At 35.8% G+C, this 17,800-nt stretch overlaps 1 protein-coding gene across 7 annotated transcripts in view; it reads left to right on the plus strand.

Annotated features, from left to right (window-relative positions):
- The window catches only part of SBF2 (SET binding factor 2), a 243,563-nt gene that overhangs the window by 125,331 nt on the left and 100,432 nt on the right, over positions 1-17,800 (plus strand). For all 7 annotated transcript variants that reach the window (XM_021401517.1, XM_021401520.1, XM_021401521.1 and 4 more), the window contains 7 exons: positions 10,102-10,234; positions 11,764-11,872; positions 12,548-12,661; positions 13,378-13,455; positions 15,508-15,621; positions 16,187-16,315; positions 17,078-17,176. In XM_021401517.1, the coding sequence (XP_021257192.1) occupies positions 10,102-10,234; positions 11,764-11,872; positions 12,548-12,661; positions 13,378-13,455; positions 15,508-15,621; positions 16,187-16,315; positions 17,078-17,176 (776 nt within the window). The remainder of the gene's footprint in view (positions 1-10,101; positions 10,235-11,763; positions 11,873-12,547; positions 12,662-13,377; positions 13,456-15,507; positions 15,622-16,186; positions 16,316-17,077; positions 17,177-17,800) is intronic.

Here is a 17,800-nt window from a genome sequence, read left to right on the forward strand (position 1 = left end):
GGAGAGCTCTGTTGTTGACTAGTATATTGCTGGTGCCATAATGCCAGCCAGCTTTTCAGAGATGAGAAAAATGTAAACTCCAAAAAGAAAGGACCTAATAAAGAAATAAAATCAGAAGAGCAAAGGAAGCTTATTTTTTTGTTTATAGAAAAAACTGAAACAGATCTTCTTCAGAACAGATGACTTTTCTTTCTACTTCTACTGTTATGAATGCAAAAATAAGTTTTCTCATTATTCCAAAGTAAATTTGATAGCACTTAAATTGTAAGATCTTACAAAACTTTACATTTCAAGAATTCAGTGTTAATACTCGTGGCTGAAGAGGAGCAAAATTTCAGTCCATAAGTTTCTTCTTCTGTGTTTTTTTTTTTAACATATATGTTTAGTTTGTCTAAATCTGAAATATGTAGATCTCAGCATTGTAAACTGATTGTAAAGACTTCTCTGAAGCTATTTCAGTTCTAAAACCCACTGTGTGTCACTGACTGTTTGGTAGCACTGATTGCTGTGCATGCTTTCCGACCTGCATTCTCTTCTGTCTCCTATACCGGCAAGGTTAGGTCCTCAATTTCTTTTTCAGTCTATTGTCTTCAGAAACATATTATGGTATCTTATAGGAATGAAACCTGATAGATTATTAGTCTTTTTTTATTTGTTCATTCATACGTCACTTATTTCTTCATTCCTTTCTTCATTCATTTACTCATCATTTCCACCACATGAGTTTTCTCAATTGCCAGATAACGAGCTTTTAGTGCAGAATGGAAACAAAGTTGTAGTATCTGGTGAATTTAAGGCGTTAGTTAGTGATTATACTGTAAGAAAAACAAGAGTTACTTTTTATGTGTAGTGTGAACATTTGTGTTATCACAAGTCTTATTGAAATTAAGGAAGAGAAATTAAGAAATTAAGGAATTTTTGGTATTAAAGAAGTTAAGTGTTGTTAAAGCAGTGGTTGATTTAGTTTTGACAGTTGTCGCTGGGAAAACAATTACAGAATATATCTTCATCCAGAATACTTCTGTTTAATTAAAATGGAAACTTAAATTGAGCTTTTCATGCTGTGCTGTGAAAAGTGCTATATAAAAGGGGATACGTTTGGCATAATTACCAAACGTTACAGCATTGATGTGCTCAGAGGATGCGGTTCTTTCCTTGGTGGTATGTTTCAGGGCACATTAGCCCTATAAATTCATTTTTTCATTGAGGAAATTTTATAACGGAATGAGCAGATTTTTTTTGGTTTTCTGTTGCTTCTTACTCTCTGTGATGAATGTACTGTACCAATTCTGGAATCTTTCAATTTGTTTAGGAGTACATGCTTTATATCCAGCCATTGTGAAGCCCCACACTGTTACACAAATCCATCAGGTCTGTCTTATACCCCCTTCACAAGGGCCGAGCCTGTTCTCCTTTTGCTCCTGTTTCTCCCCTTCTACAAACTTCGCAACTTAAATCCTGAAACCTGCAGGCTTCCATCGAATAAATCAGTTCTTATATTGCATTGCTGTTCTTTCTGTTGTTTTGGCAATGGGAATTGTGCATGATATCAAGTTTCCTTGTCTCTTCTAGGATGTATAGAGCGTAAACTTCATCCTCCAGAATACAGTCTGGTCACAATCTTTGAAGTAGTGCGTGCATAGATTCACAGCACATACGATGGATATGCCTGAAACTTATTCAAAAGAGCATTCTTCCTTTGTTTACTGCTGAAGACTGGCTGGCTATTTAGTTGCAGCGTGCTGAAGTATCAGTACCTCAGGAGGTCAGAAAAATCTTAGAGAATTTCACAAAGCAAGGTTTTCTTGTTTGTTTGTTTTGGGTTTTTTTTTAATTTTTTGTATGTTTTAGTATTTTAAAATATTTTACAGGGAATCAAAATACTTCAAGGAACTGAAGGGACCTTTTCCGCTTTTGATTATTATAGTGTTCTGCAGTTTTCTTTTCTTAATTGAGTGTTTGTGGTTTTATACTTCATGAATTTCAACCAACAATGCCTGAAGATAGCTCTAACAGAACGTCCTTATCAGCCACCTCTGTTCTTGCTGTCTTTGCATTTCTGTGCTTCCATTAATGTAAGTCTGCAGTAGCTCTGTCCCTTGAGAAAGACTTTGTAGTCCTTAGACAGGAAACAGATACGTTTGCAGTTTCTTGTGTATCCTTGACCATTTTTCCTGTGTACAGTTCAAGAATGACAATACCCTTCTCATTCTTGGATATTTTCTTTCTAAGGATCTTCACGGTATCGCTCCCTGTCTGCTTTGTTATGTTGAAAGACATTTTCTTGTTTTAAACGAATCCAGTCAGACTACGGGTATCCATTTGCTCCCGGTGGAGTAAATGGATACTTCTCCTCTATTTCGGGGATTCAGGCAGCATTTCAATTCACTAGTATCTGTCTGTTGTTCCAGTTTGCTCAAAATCCTTCTACAAAATTATTTCAGAGTCTTTTGGTTCATTGAGTCTCACCTGTGAGAGTAATAAAGAAATTCTCTACCCTGAAGTTAAGTTTGTGCAGAAGTACTATTTACCTGTACTTGTGGCTTTCTTAGGCCTGGAAACCTAGGTATTTATGAGATAAATATCCAAACCCAATAGATTTATGCTTTAGGTATCTCACTAAATAAGTAAATATGCATAAGTTGAGAAGTGAAAATAAAACAAATCATATTTCAGCACAGCAGACTTCTACTCAAATGTTAACGAACAGACAGTGAAAGAATAAAATCTTTTAATCTGCTATTTAACAGTTCAATATTAAAGAAATATTGCTTGTTACCTTCTCTGTTGGTGAAAAAGAATATTTTCCCCTTAACAATTCTGGGTTTAATTTTAAATGCAAACCTATTTTGGCTGACATTTTATTGGCATTTATTCTTTACTGGAATTTGGTTTTGATAATAAAAATTAAAAAAAAAACCAAACCAACAATAACAAAACAACAACAACAAAATTTAGAGTAAGTAACTAAACTTATTTTTGGAAGCATCTGTCAAACCACCCTGCGTGAGCCAGACACGCAATCAGTTGGAAACCTTCATTGGTAATACAGGTTGTTTGTATAGTTCAAAATACGTTGTAGTGTAGATTTGGCATTTTACTTCACTGCCATGTGAGTACTTTCAATATATGCAACCACCATTTGTATGTTTTACCTTCCATTGTTTGCTTTGCTTTCTTGAGAAAACTACTCAGCACTGTCATGAATCTTGAGTTTAGAAGTCTTACTTTGGATATGTATAGCTTCAGAACTATACATATGAAACAGTTCTGCACTTTTGTCTTTGAGGAATGAAGACATTGTTATCTAAATATTTTCTTATTAATTATCTTTAGCTGCATTATTGTCTCTGGAAAAAAAAATTGTGCTTAATCATGATCACTCATTGTATAGGCAGATTTGTGTTCATGGAATCCAGAGGGCTTTTTGTTCCTCCTTTCAGTATGTCTGCAGAGGGATTTAATGAAATTGATTATAACAAAGTGGTATCAACATGCAGATGACAGACATGGCCATACATCTTCCTAAGTAGATCGTGCAGCGGGTTTGATTCTTGTTTCGTCGTGCTTGTGTAATATTTGCGTTTGGATGGCAGCTGTCTGCTTGAATCAGTGTTGCCAGGACACAATTAGTATTGTTAGACTTTGAGGGAGCAATATTTAGGTAGGAATGCTTATCTATTAGCTGAAGGCATATGTTTTTTCCTATACTTGTTTTTAGTCTTTTGGATACAATGTTGAACGATCAGTGGCTTTTTTGGCATCTAAAGTGTCATCTTTCTGCATGGTCCTCTTGTGCCTTCCCTCTTCCCACTGCCCGTGAAGCTGGTTTGTAGAAAAGTCTTTGACCTGTTCTGCTTCTTCTAAAGAACATGCAACATTCATGGTTCAGATACTAAATTACTTACACTTCCATTCCAAAACGAAAAGGCTTTTTTCTAAAAATGTGTTTTGATTCTAGTACTGAATGTGCTTAGATATTAGTAAGTACACTTTCTTCATGAAATGTTTAATTCTTTGAGAGAGTCCTAGCTGAAGGCTTTGTGCTTTTGAAGCTGCTTCTCCTCAGTCTGACAAAGTCCAAATAAATTAATCTCTTGGGGTACTTGTCTGACTCATATTCTCCATGCTACCCAGCCAGAAAACAGGATAAATTAACCTTCACAAAACTCTGTGCTGGCACAGCTATATTGCTCCCCATTCGCGAGTAAGTTTGGCTGTGATTTAATTGTGTAATATGGAGTACAGTCCTACTGAACTGTGTAATTTCCGAGATGTCCATTGAACCTAAACTGAATGACATTACAGTTGTGTTCTTACATTTTTATCTGTGTGTAGCTGATGGTAGGTGCAGAATAATTTTTGGTTTGGGCAAATGAATGCCATTTGACAAGGATTACCTATTACTATTGAGTATATTTGCTGCCTCTTATTTATTAGTTAAGCATGCAATTCATTCATTAGCGGTGCTATGCAATTACATCTAAAAATAAAAATGAAAAGAGTTCTGTGTTTTTCTCTTGTTTTGTTTCCCAGTTACCTTTAGAGTGTGACACTGCCTGGCACAGAACTTGTACTATGCAATCTCCAGTGGCCTTTCAGAAAGGCTTTTCTGTCTTTGTTGACCCATTTCCTGGATTAGCCTGGCTAAATTACGGATTATTTTGTCTGTTAAGCTTTTTCTTGTGTCCAGTAATTCAAGAGTGGCATATTGGCATTATAGTGTATCCAGCTAGTTGAGCTTCTGACTTTCATGTTTATAACTCTTTTAAAAAGTTTGAAGAAGTTAGTGATAATATTTTACTTTCTTGCAACATGGAGGACACTTAATAACTTGTCAAGTACACTTTGGTGTTGGTGTTTTTTTTAATCATGCTAGAATAAATACTTAAATTCTAGAACAACAGGAAACAGGCAGAATGATACATTTGTTGATGTAGGATGTCAGATAATTTAGTATAAATTACAGATTCTTTAAATACTTGAAAACAGTGAAGGTCAGGAAGCCTCCATTCAAAATTTTCCAGCATATGTATAATATTTTACAGGATGTCTGTCTGTCAGTAGACTGCAAAAGAATAATCTGTAAAAACCAACCTGTTTGTTGTTTTTCGTGTTGTCTATTTATGCCCTGACAAACGAGCATCGGATGTGGTGTCGAGTCTGAAGAACAGTGTGCAGTTCAAGGTTACAAACAAGCTGGAGTGTGTAGCATGAGGAAACTAGACAGATATTGTTATATACTGTTATTCTGAACTGTTTCTTTTCAGTAAATTAATGTTCTGGGCTTGAAATAACATGTTGGTGTGGCCAAATAATTTGATGATTTAAATGATTTATAAAAGGAAAGTAATCAAAGACTATTTTGTGAGTAATTTGTTTGATCCTGTCAGATGAACGTTTCTTTCACAATCATTAAATTGTTCATATTCTAGAAAAAATAAATTTGAAAGTATGTATGGAGCTATAATTTTGCATCAACTTAGAGGCTACTACCTTGAAAGTAAGAAAATTCTATGTTAATCTTCATCTTGAATGGCTGATTTTATTTATTTGGTTGTCTTGTGTACAGAGGAGTTACAAAAAAAAAGAAAGAAAGAAAAATAGCTGCAAGCAGAGCACCTCTGTGGGCTGTGCAAGCTTCTTAGTCTGTGGAATTAGTGAGCCAGTGTCCAAATGCATCTCCAAACTGAGGAGCAAGCTGTCAAGAAGTTGGTCAGTCTGGGTGATGAACTTCTCAGTGGAATAGCGATTCTATTATGCAAAATAAAAACCCAACCACCTTTAGAACTTCCCCTTTGGTATAAATTTCATGATTCTTAGGCTGTGGTGCTTTCATTTGGGAAAGAAAAGAGACAGTGAAGTTCTCACTTTAAGCTGGCTTTTGGAAAGATACCTAAAGGAATAACCTTGTTATTTGTTATTATTTATTTGTGTTCTATTTTTATATAAGTTACTGAGTGATTTATGTATGGGCAGAATATAGTCATTTGTATTGGACATGCCTTGCTGAAATTGAAATAATTTTGTGTTCAGATGTAAGCACACACAATTGCTAGATCTCTAACAGTCAGTGTTTCCAGTCTGTCTTGTCTGCTGCTGCTAACATGAAGTCAGTTTTGCTAGGGTGACTTTCTGCTTTTCATGCTTTCTGAATGCAAAAAATGGCTGGGAAAATGTAGAAATAATTTTCAGATAGAGACTGAAGACACTGAAAATTGCAGGTTTTCTGAAGCTAGGAAAGCCTTTAAGGCTCTGTCTGTCACATGAGGTAACTGGAGCACCTTGCTCCCTTGTCTCTTGTCCGCATTTGGCCTTCACCCAGCTGCACAGCCAAGCTGTGCCAGGCCCCACGTATGCTGTCCTGCCCAGCTTGTTCAGCATGCAGGCCTGGTGGCCAGCTGCAGATTGCACAGCAGCAATGCACACAGCTCGCAGCTGCTTTTAACCGCTTTTTCCAAGGACTTTGGACATGTGTCAGGGAATGCCAATCTGGAGAGGTAATTCCTCCTATCCTTTCTTATGTAGTGGCCAGTGGCTGGGCGGTCTCCTTACTTTGGCTACAGCTTTCATTTGTCCCTTTTTAAACTCTGTGTTGTATCTTTCTCAGTGTCTTTACTGTTGTTTTTTTTTTTCTTGCTACTCCTCACAAGACCTGCTGATAGGTGAAAGACATGCATTTAGATGCTCTCAGTTTTGGTTCCTGTCACAAGCTCTGTAAACAAAGCAGTGATTTTGTCTAACTTGGCAAAGCTGGGGCTACACCTGGTGCATTCATATCACAGCAAACATTTTAAATTCATCCTTCATGACAAGTGAGGAAGTACTGAAGGGCAGCAAATGGAATGTAATAAAAACATTTACAAGAAGGGTCATAAGGAGGATCTGGGGAACTACAGGCCTATCGGCCTGACCTCGATACTGGGGAAGGTCATGGAGTAAATGGTCTCGAGTGTGATCACATGGCATGTGTGAGACAGCCAGGGGATCAGGTGAAAGGCAAGTCCTGCTTGACCAACCTCATCTCATTCTGTGACCCGGTGAGCTACCTGGTAGATGAGGGTTGATGTAGTCCACCTACTCTTCAGCAAAGCCTTTCACACTGGTTCCCCCAGTATTCTCCTGGGGAAGCTGACAGCCTGTGGCTTGGACAGATCCACTCTGCTGGGTAAAGAACTGGCTGGCTGTCCAGGCCCAGAGAGTGGTGGTGAATGGAGTTAAATCCAGCTGGCGACCGGTCACGAGTGGTGTTCTCCAGGGGTCGGTGCTGGGGCCTGTCCTCTTCAATATCTTTATTGATGACCTGGATGAGGGGATTGTTTGGAGATGAAACCAAGTTGAATGCAAGGAAGTGTTCATCTACCTGAGGGTAGGAAGGCCCTACAAAGTGATCTGGACAGGCTAGATCGATGGACTGAGTCCAATTATATGAGCTTTAACAAGGCCAAGTACCGAGTCCTGCGTTTCGGTTGCAACAACCCCATGCATCGCTACAGGCTTGAGGCAGAGTGGCTGTAAAGCTGCATGGAGGAAAAGGACCAGGGTGTTGGCTGATGCACAGTTAAACATGAGCCAGCATTGTGCCCAGGTGACCAAGAAGGCCAATGGCATCCTGGCTATCAGAAATAGTGTTGCCAGCAGGAGCAGGGAAGTGATCATCTCCCTGTACTCAGCTCTGGTGAGGCTGCACCTCAAGTGCTGCGTTCAGTACAAGACTTCACTACAAGAAAAACACCGAGGCCCTGGAGCATGTTTAGAGAAGGGCTGGTGAGGAGTCTGGAGCATGAGCCTTATGGGGAGTGACTGAGGGAACTGGCATTGTTTAGTCTGGAGGAGGCTCAGGGGAGACCTTATTGCCCTTTACAGCTACCTGAAAGGAGGTTGTGGTTAGGCAGGGGTCGACCTCTTCTCCCAGGTAACTAGCAATAAGACTAGAGGGCCTCAAGTTGTGCCAGGGGAATTTTGGGTTGGATATTAAGAAAAACTTCTCTGAGAGAGTGGTCAGGCACTGGAATGGGCTGCCCAGGGAGGTGGTGGAGTCACCATTGCTGGAGATGTTCGAAAAACTTGTAGTTGTGATACTTAAGGACATGGTTTAATGGGCAATATTGATGGTAGGTGGGTAGTTGGGCTAGATGATCTTGGAGGTCTTTTCCAACCTTAATATTCTTAATATTAATTAAGATAACTAATTAATGATAAACAAGATAATAATTAATGTTAATATTCTTAAAGTTATTAAGAATTCTTAAAAATATTTACATTAAGAATACTAATAACATAAATATTCTTCCAGTGTAAGTTTGTACATGGGAGGTAACAGCTAAAAATAGTAATCTTAGTTTCAAATTATGTTGAGGCTGATTAAGCTACAATGAGAAATACCTTTGTGAAGTGTGAACTGCATCTTTATCTGCAGCTACTTATATGCAACAAAACCAGACTGGTTTCCCTAGTGTGAATATTTACATGTTATACTAATTTGTTTTCTTCAGTAATACCTGCCAAAGCCCTATAGTTTTATATAGGATTGTTTGACAACTGTTGCATTTGACTGTAAGAAAACAATTTCAGATGTTTTAAAAATATATTCCGGAGCATCTTGATAAGTTATTTGGTATGGAATTTAATGGTGTAAGAAGCCTGCTTGCTATAATTTTAACTAGTTGAAAACAAAAAGTATATTTGAAAGCAATCTTTAAAACCCTTTGGGGAGAGACCAAGGGCAGTTTTGTATGCAAATAGCAGTTCAGATTTTTAATTTATGACAGAGACTTCTGAACCTGCAGCAGTTTCTAGCTTGCTGTACAAATGTATGCATTCTTACATACAAGAAAGGGCACTGTTTCAATTTAGCTTCTAACCATTCCCTGATGAATGTTTTTTTCATTCACATAAGGAGACTTGGCTTTTCTTTAAAGCTGTACTTACATCATTTATTGCAAAGTAGTTTGATTTACAGTAGCGTAGTATTAATATTAGCAATAGCTTCCTCTCAAGTCTCTGCCGTTAATTTCATGAAGCTGTTAGGATTCTTGGAGAACAGTGTTCAAAAGCACAAGCTATTATGTGTTTTTGACTTATTCATCCTAATGAATCTTTTTCTCAAAAGCTCCCTCCGAATCCTTGTCCTTTACAAGTAGCCACATTTCAAAGTTATAGAGAAAACTGTCAAAACAAAATAAAAATTACTGAAGCCAAATGAATTGTTAAATATAGTATGACTATGGTGGCTCTCAGTAGTCACACTTCTTTTGGAAAATTGTTTTAAGATAAGCAGTAGCTTTGTAAAGGTAGTGCAGACTGTCTTACTGATAACACAAGCTATATCCTCAAGGAACCATCATGCATTCCAGCATATTTCAGGAAATTTCATAAATTTGATCGTATCTCAGACATGTCTGTTTCTCAGGATGGAACTTTGTTTTAAAGGAAATGTATTTTTGGTTTTCCCTGTAAGCACACAGCTTTGTCTCCTAGGTAAATTATATGGTGTTTAAAAAAAAAATCCCATCATTTGATTCATGCGTCTTACCCAAAATCTAGTGGGGTTCATTTAAGCAGTGAGCTCTTCTTTAACATATCCTTCTAATGACATTGTGCGCTCTGACTGCACTTTTTTAACCTTGTGACTCCTGGAATCTTTTCCATGGATGAAGTTTGAGCATGTTTACTAGGAAGTGTTTTATCATTTTCTTTTTTAGCTCAGCGGTATTAAGCCTGGATAAGTGACCAGGATTGAATTCTAGATACATAGAGGGTTGTGTTGAAGATGAACGTGATACTGTCTGAAGTCATTATTAAGTGTTGCTGGGATTTGTGCTGAGAAGAGGAATTTTTTTGAAAGCGATATTGAAAAGGGAGATGTAACAGATTATATTGGAAATGTAAAAATGTATTTATATGGTGTTTTAGCAACCTGAGAAACAGATTGAAAGTTGCACTAGTTATGGAAATGGTTGAAAAAATGGGGGTTGGCAATTTATGGATTGGCATATGTTCTTGGAAAATTCTCCTAGAAAATAGTGCATTTTAATGTAATTTTGCATCTTCTTTCAGAAAATTGTTACAAGTTTGTTTTTATTTTTTATGTTTTTAAAGGAATCCAAAATGTACTCAGCTTATTCTGTGCCGTGCTTACAGAAAATAAAGTTCTCTTTCACTCAGCAAGTTTTCAGAGGCTCAGTGATGCCTGCAGGGCTCTGGAGTCTTTGATGTTTCCTCTCAAATATAGGTGAGTTGAGCTGTAGATCTCTGAACTCTTTGAGTCATTGCATAACTTGTAATTCATGTTGCATTGTCATTAGCAAAAGCTGTGCTGTGTTTGTTCAAATAAGTTCCAAATAAGGTTTTCATGATCAAATATACAAGTCTCACACAAATCTCGTATGCAGCATTTGAAATCTCTTGCATTATGGCAGTGAAACGATGAAGGGAGAAACATCCTACCTGCAAATACAATAGAACCCTACTGACAGCATCAGTTAGATGGTAAAACTTGATACTGGTGATCCATGAGTAAATGCGTGAAGAGGAAAACATTTGGGCAAGACCTAATAGCAGTGTGCCAGTAAGTAAGAGATGGTGCATGCCAAGAGAATGAGAGACTGTGGTCAAAAATTGAAACATCAGAGCACTGGGTTTCTGCCTGGATGCAGGGAAAACATGTTTTATTATAACTGAGGACTGGAACAGAATGGAAGACTGTGGAAACTCCATCCCTGTGGGTTTTCTGGACCCAAATGGATGTAGCCCAGTACAACTTGATTTGAATTTGGTCTTGGTCCTGCTTTGAGTAGAAGGTTAGACTAAGTGATCTCCTGGGGCTCTTTACAACCTGAAAGATTCCTTGATTCTAAGAAAACATCTGTATTAGTTAGTAACACAGTTATAAGTCATTGACAAATATTCTCCAGAGAATGAATTTAAATGAAATTTAAATATAAAAAGTCCCATCTGGGTCCAATATTTTGAAGTAGAAAACTTAATGTCAAGTTATTTGGCTTTTAAGCAAGAAGACATGTAATTCTGACTCATCTGTTTTTAAGAATGCTCATATTTTATTAGCATATTTTTATGTGTTTAAAATATTTCAGAGGTAGGCATAGTATTAATATAGAATAAAAAGGAGTAAAAATGAATATGTTGGAATGTTTGTTTATGTGAGAAAATAGTAATTAATGTAAATTTTTAATGATAATTATCTGTTAAGAGTTGAAATGCATTGATTAATTTAGATCCAGATTTCTATCTTGCCCTAATGAAAAGACTTGAACTGTTGATCTTAAGCTTAAGTAAGCAATGTCTGAAGTAGATTGTATAATGTTTAGCGGTCACTTCAGTAACAAACAAAATGATTTCATCTTGAGATTTCTTTATTAATAATGTTTTACAGACATCTGAATTGTAGCTTTCTGTCCAAGATCTAACCATGTTTTTAAAATGAAAGTATTACCCATAACTTTAGTGTTTCTAATTACCTGGAAGTTTTGGATGAGTATAATATCTGTATAACATAAATATTACAAATATAAATTGCTTTTATTTTGCAAGATTGCCTTGTTTACAGTAGATTGTAGACACTGCATTATAATCATTTCTGGAGTTTACATGACAGATACTTCTTTATGAAGAAGTTTTTCACCTTTTTTCTTAAAAAAAAAAAAGTGCTTATAGTAAATTTAACTTGTACAGAAAGATTGGGAAAAAAAAAAGTGTTATGTGAAGAAATGAAAGATTTTATTTTACTTATTCTTTTCACAGTTATCCCTATATTCCAATTCTTCCTGCACAGCTATTGGAAGTTCTCAGTTCACCAACGCCTTTCATAATTGGTGTACATTCTGTCTTTCGTAATGACATTCATGAGCTTGTAAGTATGACTACCCAGAATGGTCGTAGTCAGTGTCATCTATGATGCAGAGATTTTCCATCCTTCAGAGGTGTTCTTATGAACCATTTATGTCTTTTCAAAATATTACTGTAAAAGACAGGACAATCAGCAGGAGAAAATACAAATGCATCAATTCTTCTATAAATAAAAATTTCTGTAAAATAAAGGAGGGAAATGAATGCATAGAGTGCAAGATGGGAAGGAATGGATCTGTTTCCAAGTTTGTCATGTCAGCCATGAATTTGAACGCCTCTTTTAGTATTACCAAGTACGTCCCCAGTTATTTTATGCTTACTTTTTAAGTATGCATTTGAGAATCTGATCCGTGGTTACAGAGGTGCCTAGAAACGTATAGTTTTACATGAAAGTTGTCGTCATTGTTTCCTTTTTAAAACAGATTATCATATATTAAAAATCCCTCACCACAGACCTGGATCATCCATAAACACTTGGGTTTATATTCATTTTTCACAACTAGGTTCAGAAATAAGAAATATTTGGAGTATTTCCCTTATCAGAAACATTCTATACGTTAAAGTTAGTACTGTTTTAAATTGTTTTTATTAATTTGTGCACAGGTTATGAAATCTGAACTGCTGGTTATTTAAACTACGTTCATAATGTAATGCTCACATTTGTGTTTGTCCCTTACAGTTAGATGTAATCATTGCAGATCTGGATGGAGGCACTATTAAAATCCCTGAATGTATTCATCTTTCTCAGCTCCCAGAGCCACTGCTACATCAGACTCAGATGGCGCTTTCTCTAGTATGTTTTGATTTAAAAAACCTCATTTTTCACTTTCTCATCACTTTTAATAGCATGAAAAAAGAATTTTAGTATTAAATTGCTTTCAAACACAGTGAAATAATGAGATTTCAAACTATGAATCATGCCAACAGTCCTCGTTTTAGATGAATTCATTATCTGAAGTTAGAGTTGACATCATCAGTAATTCTATTTAATACCAAAATAAGATTTTTCTCTATTCAAGAGGAAGAAGTGATTTTTCTATCATAATAGTGCACTTGAAATAAGAATTCAACCACAGGTTTTGAGCAGCAGCTGTTCATCGCAGTGTCTTTTACATTTTTTGGAATCTATCCTGTTTATTGGTTTGAAGATTAGCAAACAAATGATTGGTAACTCTTAAAGTTTACTTTTATAACACCCATTTATTAATATCTGAGAATAACTGATTCTAAGGAATCCCCCAAGTAAGTAGTTCAACTTTCTGTCTAGGAAAAAATTCTTTTTATTGTGTTACATGGGTTCATTGACTGTAATAAGAGTTTGTGACAACTAGCTCACATGTAGAAGCTGAGAAATTAATCCAGCCTTTATTTTTGTGAAGTCTATAACTTACCTCAATCTATTATTTGAAATAAACCACCTGTAAATATTATTTTGAGAAAGAAGAAAAAAATAATTTGTCCTTGCCTCGGCAAAATGAGTGGAAAAAAATGGTTTTTAAAATTCTCTAGGTTTTGCATCCTGATTTGGAAACAGCAGATTATGCATTCCCTCCCCCGCGAACAGCTTTATCACACACAAAAATGCTGGTAAGATTTGTATGTTATGTCTGACTTTCTTAAGCAGAAAACTTGAAATTTTACATTAAATTTCTTTTAAGAATTTTGACTTTGTTTTCTTTTCCTTATCCTTTATTATTGGTGAAGCAAGGAATTGGCACCAGGACATTGTATTCTGCTCTGTAACAGCAGTGTGATGGGTTCAAAGCTTTTATAAAGATGTTTGTATTAACATGCAAGCACTTTATTTTCCTTTAAAAAAAGCGGTCTTAAAAAGACTATTGAGTCGAATCTGTGCCTTCTCTGTTTCACAGACCAGTGAAGCTGCAGAATTTTTCTGGAGTGGGCAAACTAGTTTTCTGTCTTTCTGTCTGTCTTTCAGTCTGTCTATCTATTATTTGGAAAATGTCTGATTTTAGAGACATTAAAAACATTCAATATATGATTTTAGTGCAAATATGGGTACAGATAAATGTGGTAGTCATGTCAGCAAAACATAAGTCACTGGTTTTACAATAGTAATGATGGCTATTTTACATGATATGTTTGGACATATTGGGAAAGGAATTGTGTGGGTTTTTTTAACATTGTTTTTTGTTTTGATGAACCTCCCTCAACCTGAACGAAACAATACTTAATTGTCTGTAGTCAAAAAAAGCAGCCCATAGAGTTATCTGCTAGGGTCTAATTAACTTAGGTTACAAATAGTTGTGAACCCATGACAGCTTAATAACTTAGTAAAGCTACTGGCTTTAGCTTGCAAGAGTTCCTGGAACTCAGCTGGAGTTGGTAGTCTGAACTAAAATGCAAGAGCCGATTCAGTTTTAGAATACATCTTGGTTTTGTTCTGCAGGTGTATTCAAAAACCTATTAAGTTCTAAGTGGTACAGTGCATTTTTTTTGTACTTGTTTATTGGTTTAATTTTTTTTTCATTACTGAAGGCAGGAAGTGACATTGGATATTTAAACTAATGGCAGAATTCAGCTCATGTCTCATTTGGGACAGTGACATTGTAAATTAATGTCATTGTATCAAAATATGAATTCTGTTAAATATGAAAGAAATAACCGTGTTTTCAAGTTATCCAAATAGAGTGCAAATGGTCCTGTTAAAATGCTAGAGAGCAGCTGGGACCCAAACAAACTTGAAATGTCTCTCAGTAAAGTCAGTCCTTATAGAAACGAAGTAAAAGTAGAATAACACCAATCAGATGAGACATCTAAAAAAATATTCACATAGGAAGGCTTTATGGAACCTTATAGGTGCCTAAATTTATTTATTTTAGAAGTCATTGCATCCTTTATCTTAGTTTATATTTACAAGCTGCTCACAGTTTTTTAGCTGATGAGCTTTTTGCCTAATTTGATAGTCTAATGTTCTTTGCCGCTTGCAATTTTTCAAGTTAAAATTTCTTTTAAAATTCATTCAAACACTTTCTAGGACCTCAGGTTTTAGACGTAGCCGTGGTCTGACTAGATACTGGCAGTGAAATGAAAATAATGTGGATGACACAGTATTTAATTGCAGTGGTTTTAGTTGCACGTGGCTGAAGATGACCCTGACCCAAGGCTGCCCTCATCTGTTCGTATCAATTCCACTAGTGCATCCCTGTTAGTCTAAGCACTCCCCTACTCAATTTGATCAAAATAAACCTGCTCCAGTGGCACCACCTCTGATGGCACTGTGGAGCCACGCTATCTTAGGGAATACATACAGGCTAAGATGCCCACTTTTCTTTCATTAGCATTGATTTTCACTCATGTTGATTCCTACTTGGGATTCACTGTACGACCATCCAAATTTGCATTGCCCTGACACTGACAGTACTGTGCAGGGGTGAAAAAAGAACAACAGGAAAAAAGGGGTGGGCATGTACTAAATCTGGCATTGTGGTCCAGAACACAGGTCAGTGAAACTGGCCTGGCATCACATGGATTTTTATGTATGCACTTCACATGATGCACCGCTGCACTGTTTGACAAATTAGTAGGCATTCTATCAATTAGCTTTATATTAGCTTTATATAAAGTGTGAAAAATTATAGAATGAAAATGTTTTGACAACATGTTCAATGCTTATAGGATAAAGAAGTGCGAGCAATCTTCCTTAGGCTATTTGCACAACTTTTCCAAGGATACCGGTCATGCCTTCAGCTGATCAGAATTCATGCTGAACCAGTCATTCATTTCCACAAGGTAAAAGAGAAGCAGTTATTTTTATTTAGATAGCATCTGTAGGTGTTCTGTTATTGCCATGTGCTTGCCTTTTCAATAAGTGTTTACAAAACTGAAAGTTAAATCTTAGGTGTTTTTCAAATTGCTGTTGATATGCAAAAATTTATCAATTTTATAAACATATCATTTTGACATAGCATTAAATCAATGCTTTTTAGTGGGACTAATTGTAGAGACAATGATAAAGACGAAGCAAACAACATTGAAATTCATTATAAAGAAACATGAGGGGAATCATCAAGGGATTTTGAAGACTTATGTGTGTTTTTACAAGGCAATAATTGAAGGTAACAGTTTTGTTTTATTACCTGTGAGATTGACAAAAGGTGTACATCAAAATTCTGTTATGTCACTCCTGGTATAAATATAGGTATAAAAAGTTATTAGGTAATATAAATTTTTTTCATTAGAAAGTACCTCATATTACTAAAGTCTGCTGAAAATGCATAGCTTGCTTGTACAAAAATTCTTGTTTCTATTTTTGATACTGATAAAATACTTGCATTCTTTTCTATCTTTAATGCAGGCAGCCTTTTTGGGCCAGCGAGGCTTGATTGAGAATGACTTTCTAACCAAAGTTCTCAATGGAATGGCATTTGCTGGTTTTGTGTCAGAGAGGGGTCCTCCCTTTAGAGCCTGTGATCTTTTTGATGAGGTGAAAACTGTTTTTTTGTTTATTTCTTCTTTTAATCCCAAGCAAATTAAAATGTACCTGTGACTTTTCAACCTCTGAAAAACTTACTTAAGTGCTTCCAAATACTCACTGTTTATTATATAAAACTTATGCTAGTCTTCTATATTCTCATTTTCTATTAATCATGCGTTTCTAGCTTACTTTCATAAAATCATGCCCTGCCCATATATATGGAATTAAAGATTTGTGTAAGTGTATTAACATGTGTAAGTCATGGTAATACTGTTCCTATTGTCAGGTTTGGAAATGTGTAATGCATCACATGTTCTAGTACAGAATTGAGTAATTCGAGTACATTCTTAAAAACACTGAAAAAGTAATGTGAAAAATTAAATACATACCCAAGAAAATTAACTGGGACAAACATTTTTTCGTTCAAAAATCAATACCATGCTTTTTCTGTGCTGCTTTTTATTTGAATGTGCAGTACAATTAGAGTTTGGTATTAACTCTGCTTAGTTACGGTGCATTTGAGAAATGTAGATTATAGTATTAGAAATGTTAAAGGAATGACTTAGGTATGTAGGACTTTCTGTGTTAGCTTAGTGTATAAAATCTGGCAGCAGAAGCTGTATATGAAAGTGAAAATATGTCATGTTGTAGAGCAAGGAGACTGCAAATTTTTCCTTTTTTTCTTTCTCAATTTCAATTTAATATTAACATTTCATAATTTAAACAATAAATACATTACTTTTAGTTAAATTGTTAACATTTTTTTTTAAGTTGGTAGCCTTTGAAGTTGAAAGAATTAAAGCTGACGAAGGTAATCCACCAAAAATGATAAAGCATGTTAGAGAACTTGCAGAACAGCTCTTCAAAAATGTAAGTTTACTCTACCTGTTGCTCTTCAGAATTGATAACATTGAAAATTCAGTTTTCTGAGATTGATCCAGTGTCTGAAAACAGAAATGAGTGCTTGTGGTAGTCATCTGCATTGTAACTAAAGACTTAGGAACTTTAACTGCCAACAATCTTGTATGTTAAGGAAGTTTAATATATTAATACTGATTTATTAACGTTAATAGTGATCTACCAATGACCTACTGCTATTTAGCACACTGTTTTCTCCATGTGTGTTCACTACATGTATATAAACTGTTATTTTCTCTGCTACAACCTGTCTGTGCCAAACATATCTCCTATCTCACCTCAACAGTTTCCCATATGAAAACGGTATATCCAGTTTGGTGTAGTGTATTCTTCCAGCAGATGTGTCCTGCTGTGTAACCCAGGCCCCTGGTTTCTATGTTCAGCAAGTGTTAACTCTTTAATATCTTACAGGTGGCTTCTTGGACTCTTCGGTTTTCCTAGAATGCTGTTTCCAGTTTTGTTCTTTCCTTCGTATCATGGCTTTATTTTGTACAGTGCTTTTCTAAAATCCCTTAATGTTCCATTAAATAGGGATTTTTTTTATTGTTTACTTGTTTTATTTGGCATCGGCTAATC

Source organism: Numida meleagris, chromosome 6 (assembly GCF_002078875.1).
Source record: "Numida meleagris isolate 19003 breed g44 Domestic line chromosome 6, NumMel1.0, whole genome shotgun sequence".
NCBI lineage: Eukaryota > Metazoa > Chordata > Aves > Galliformes > Numididae > Numida > Numida meleagris.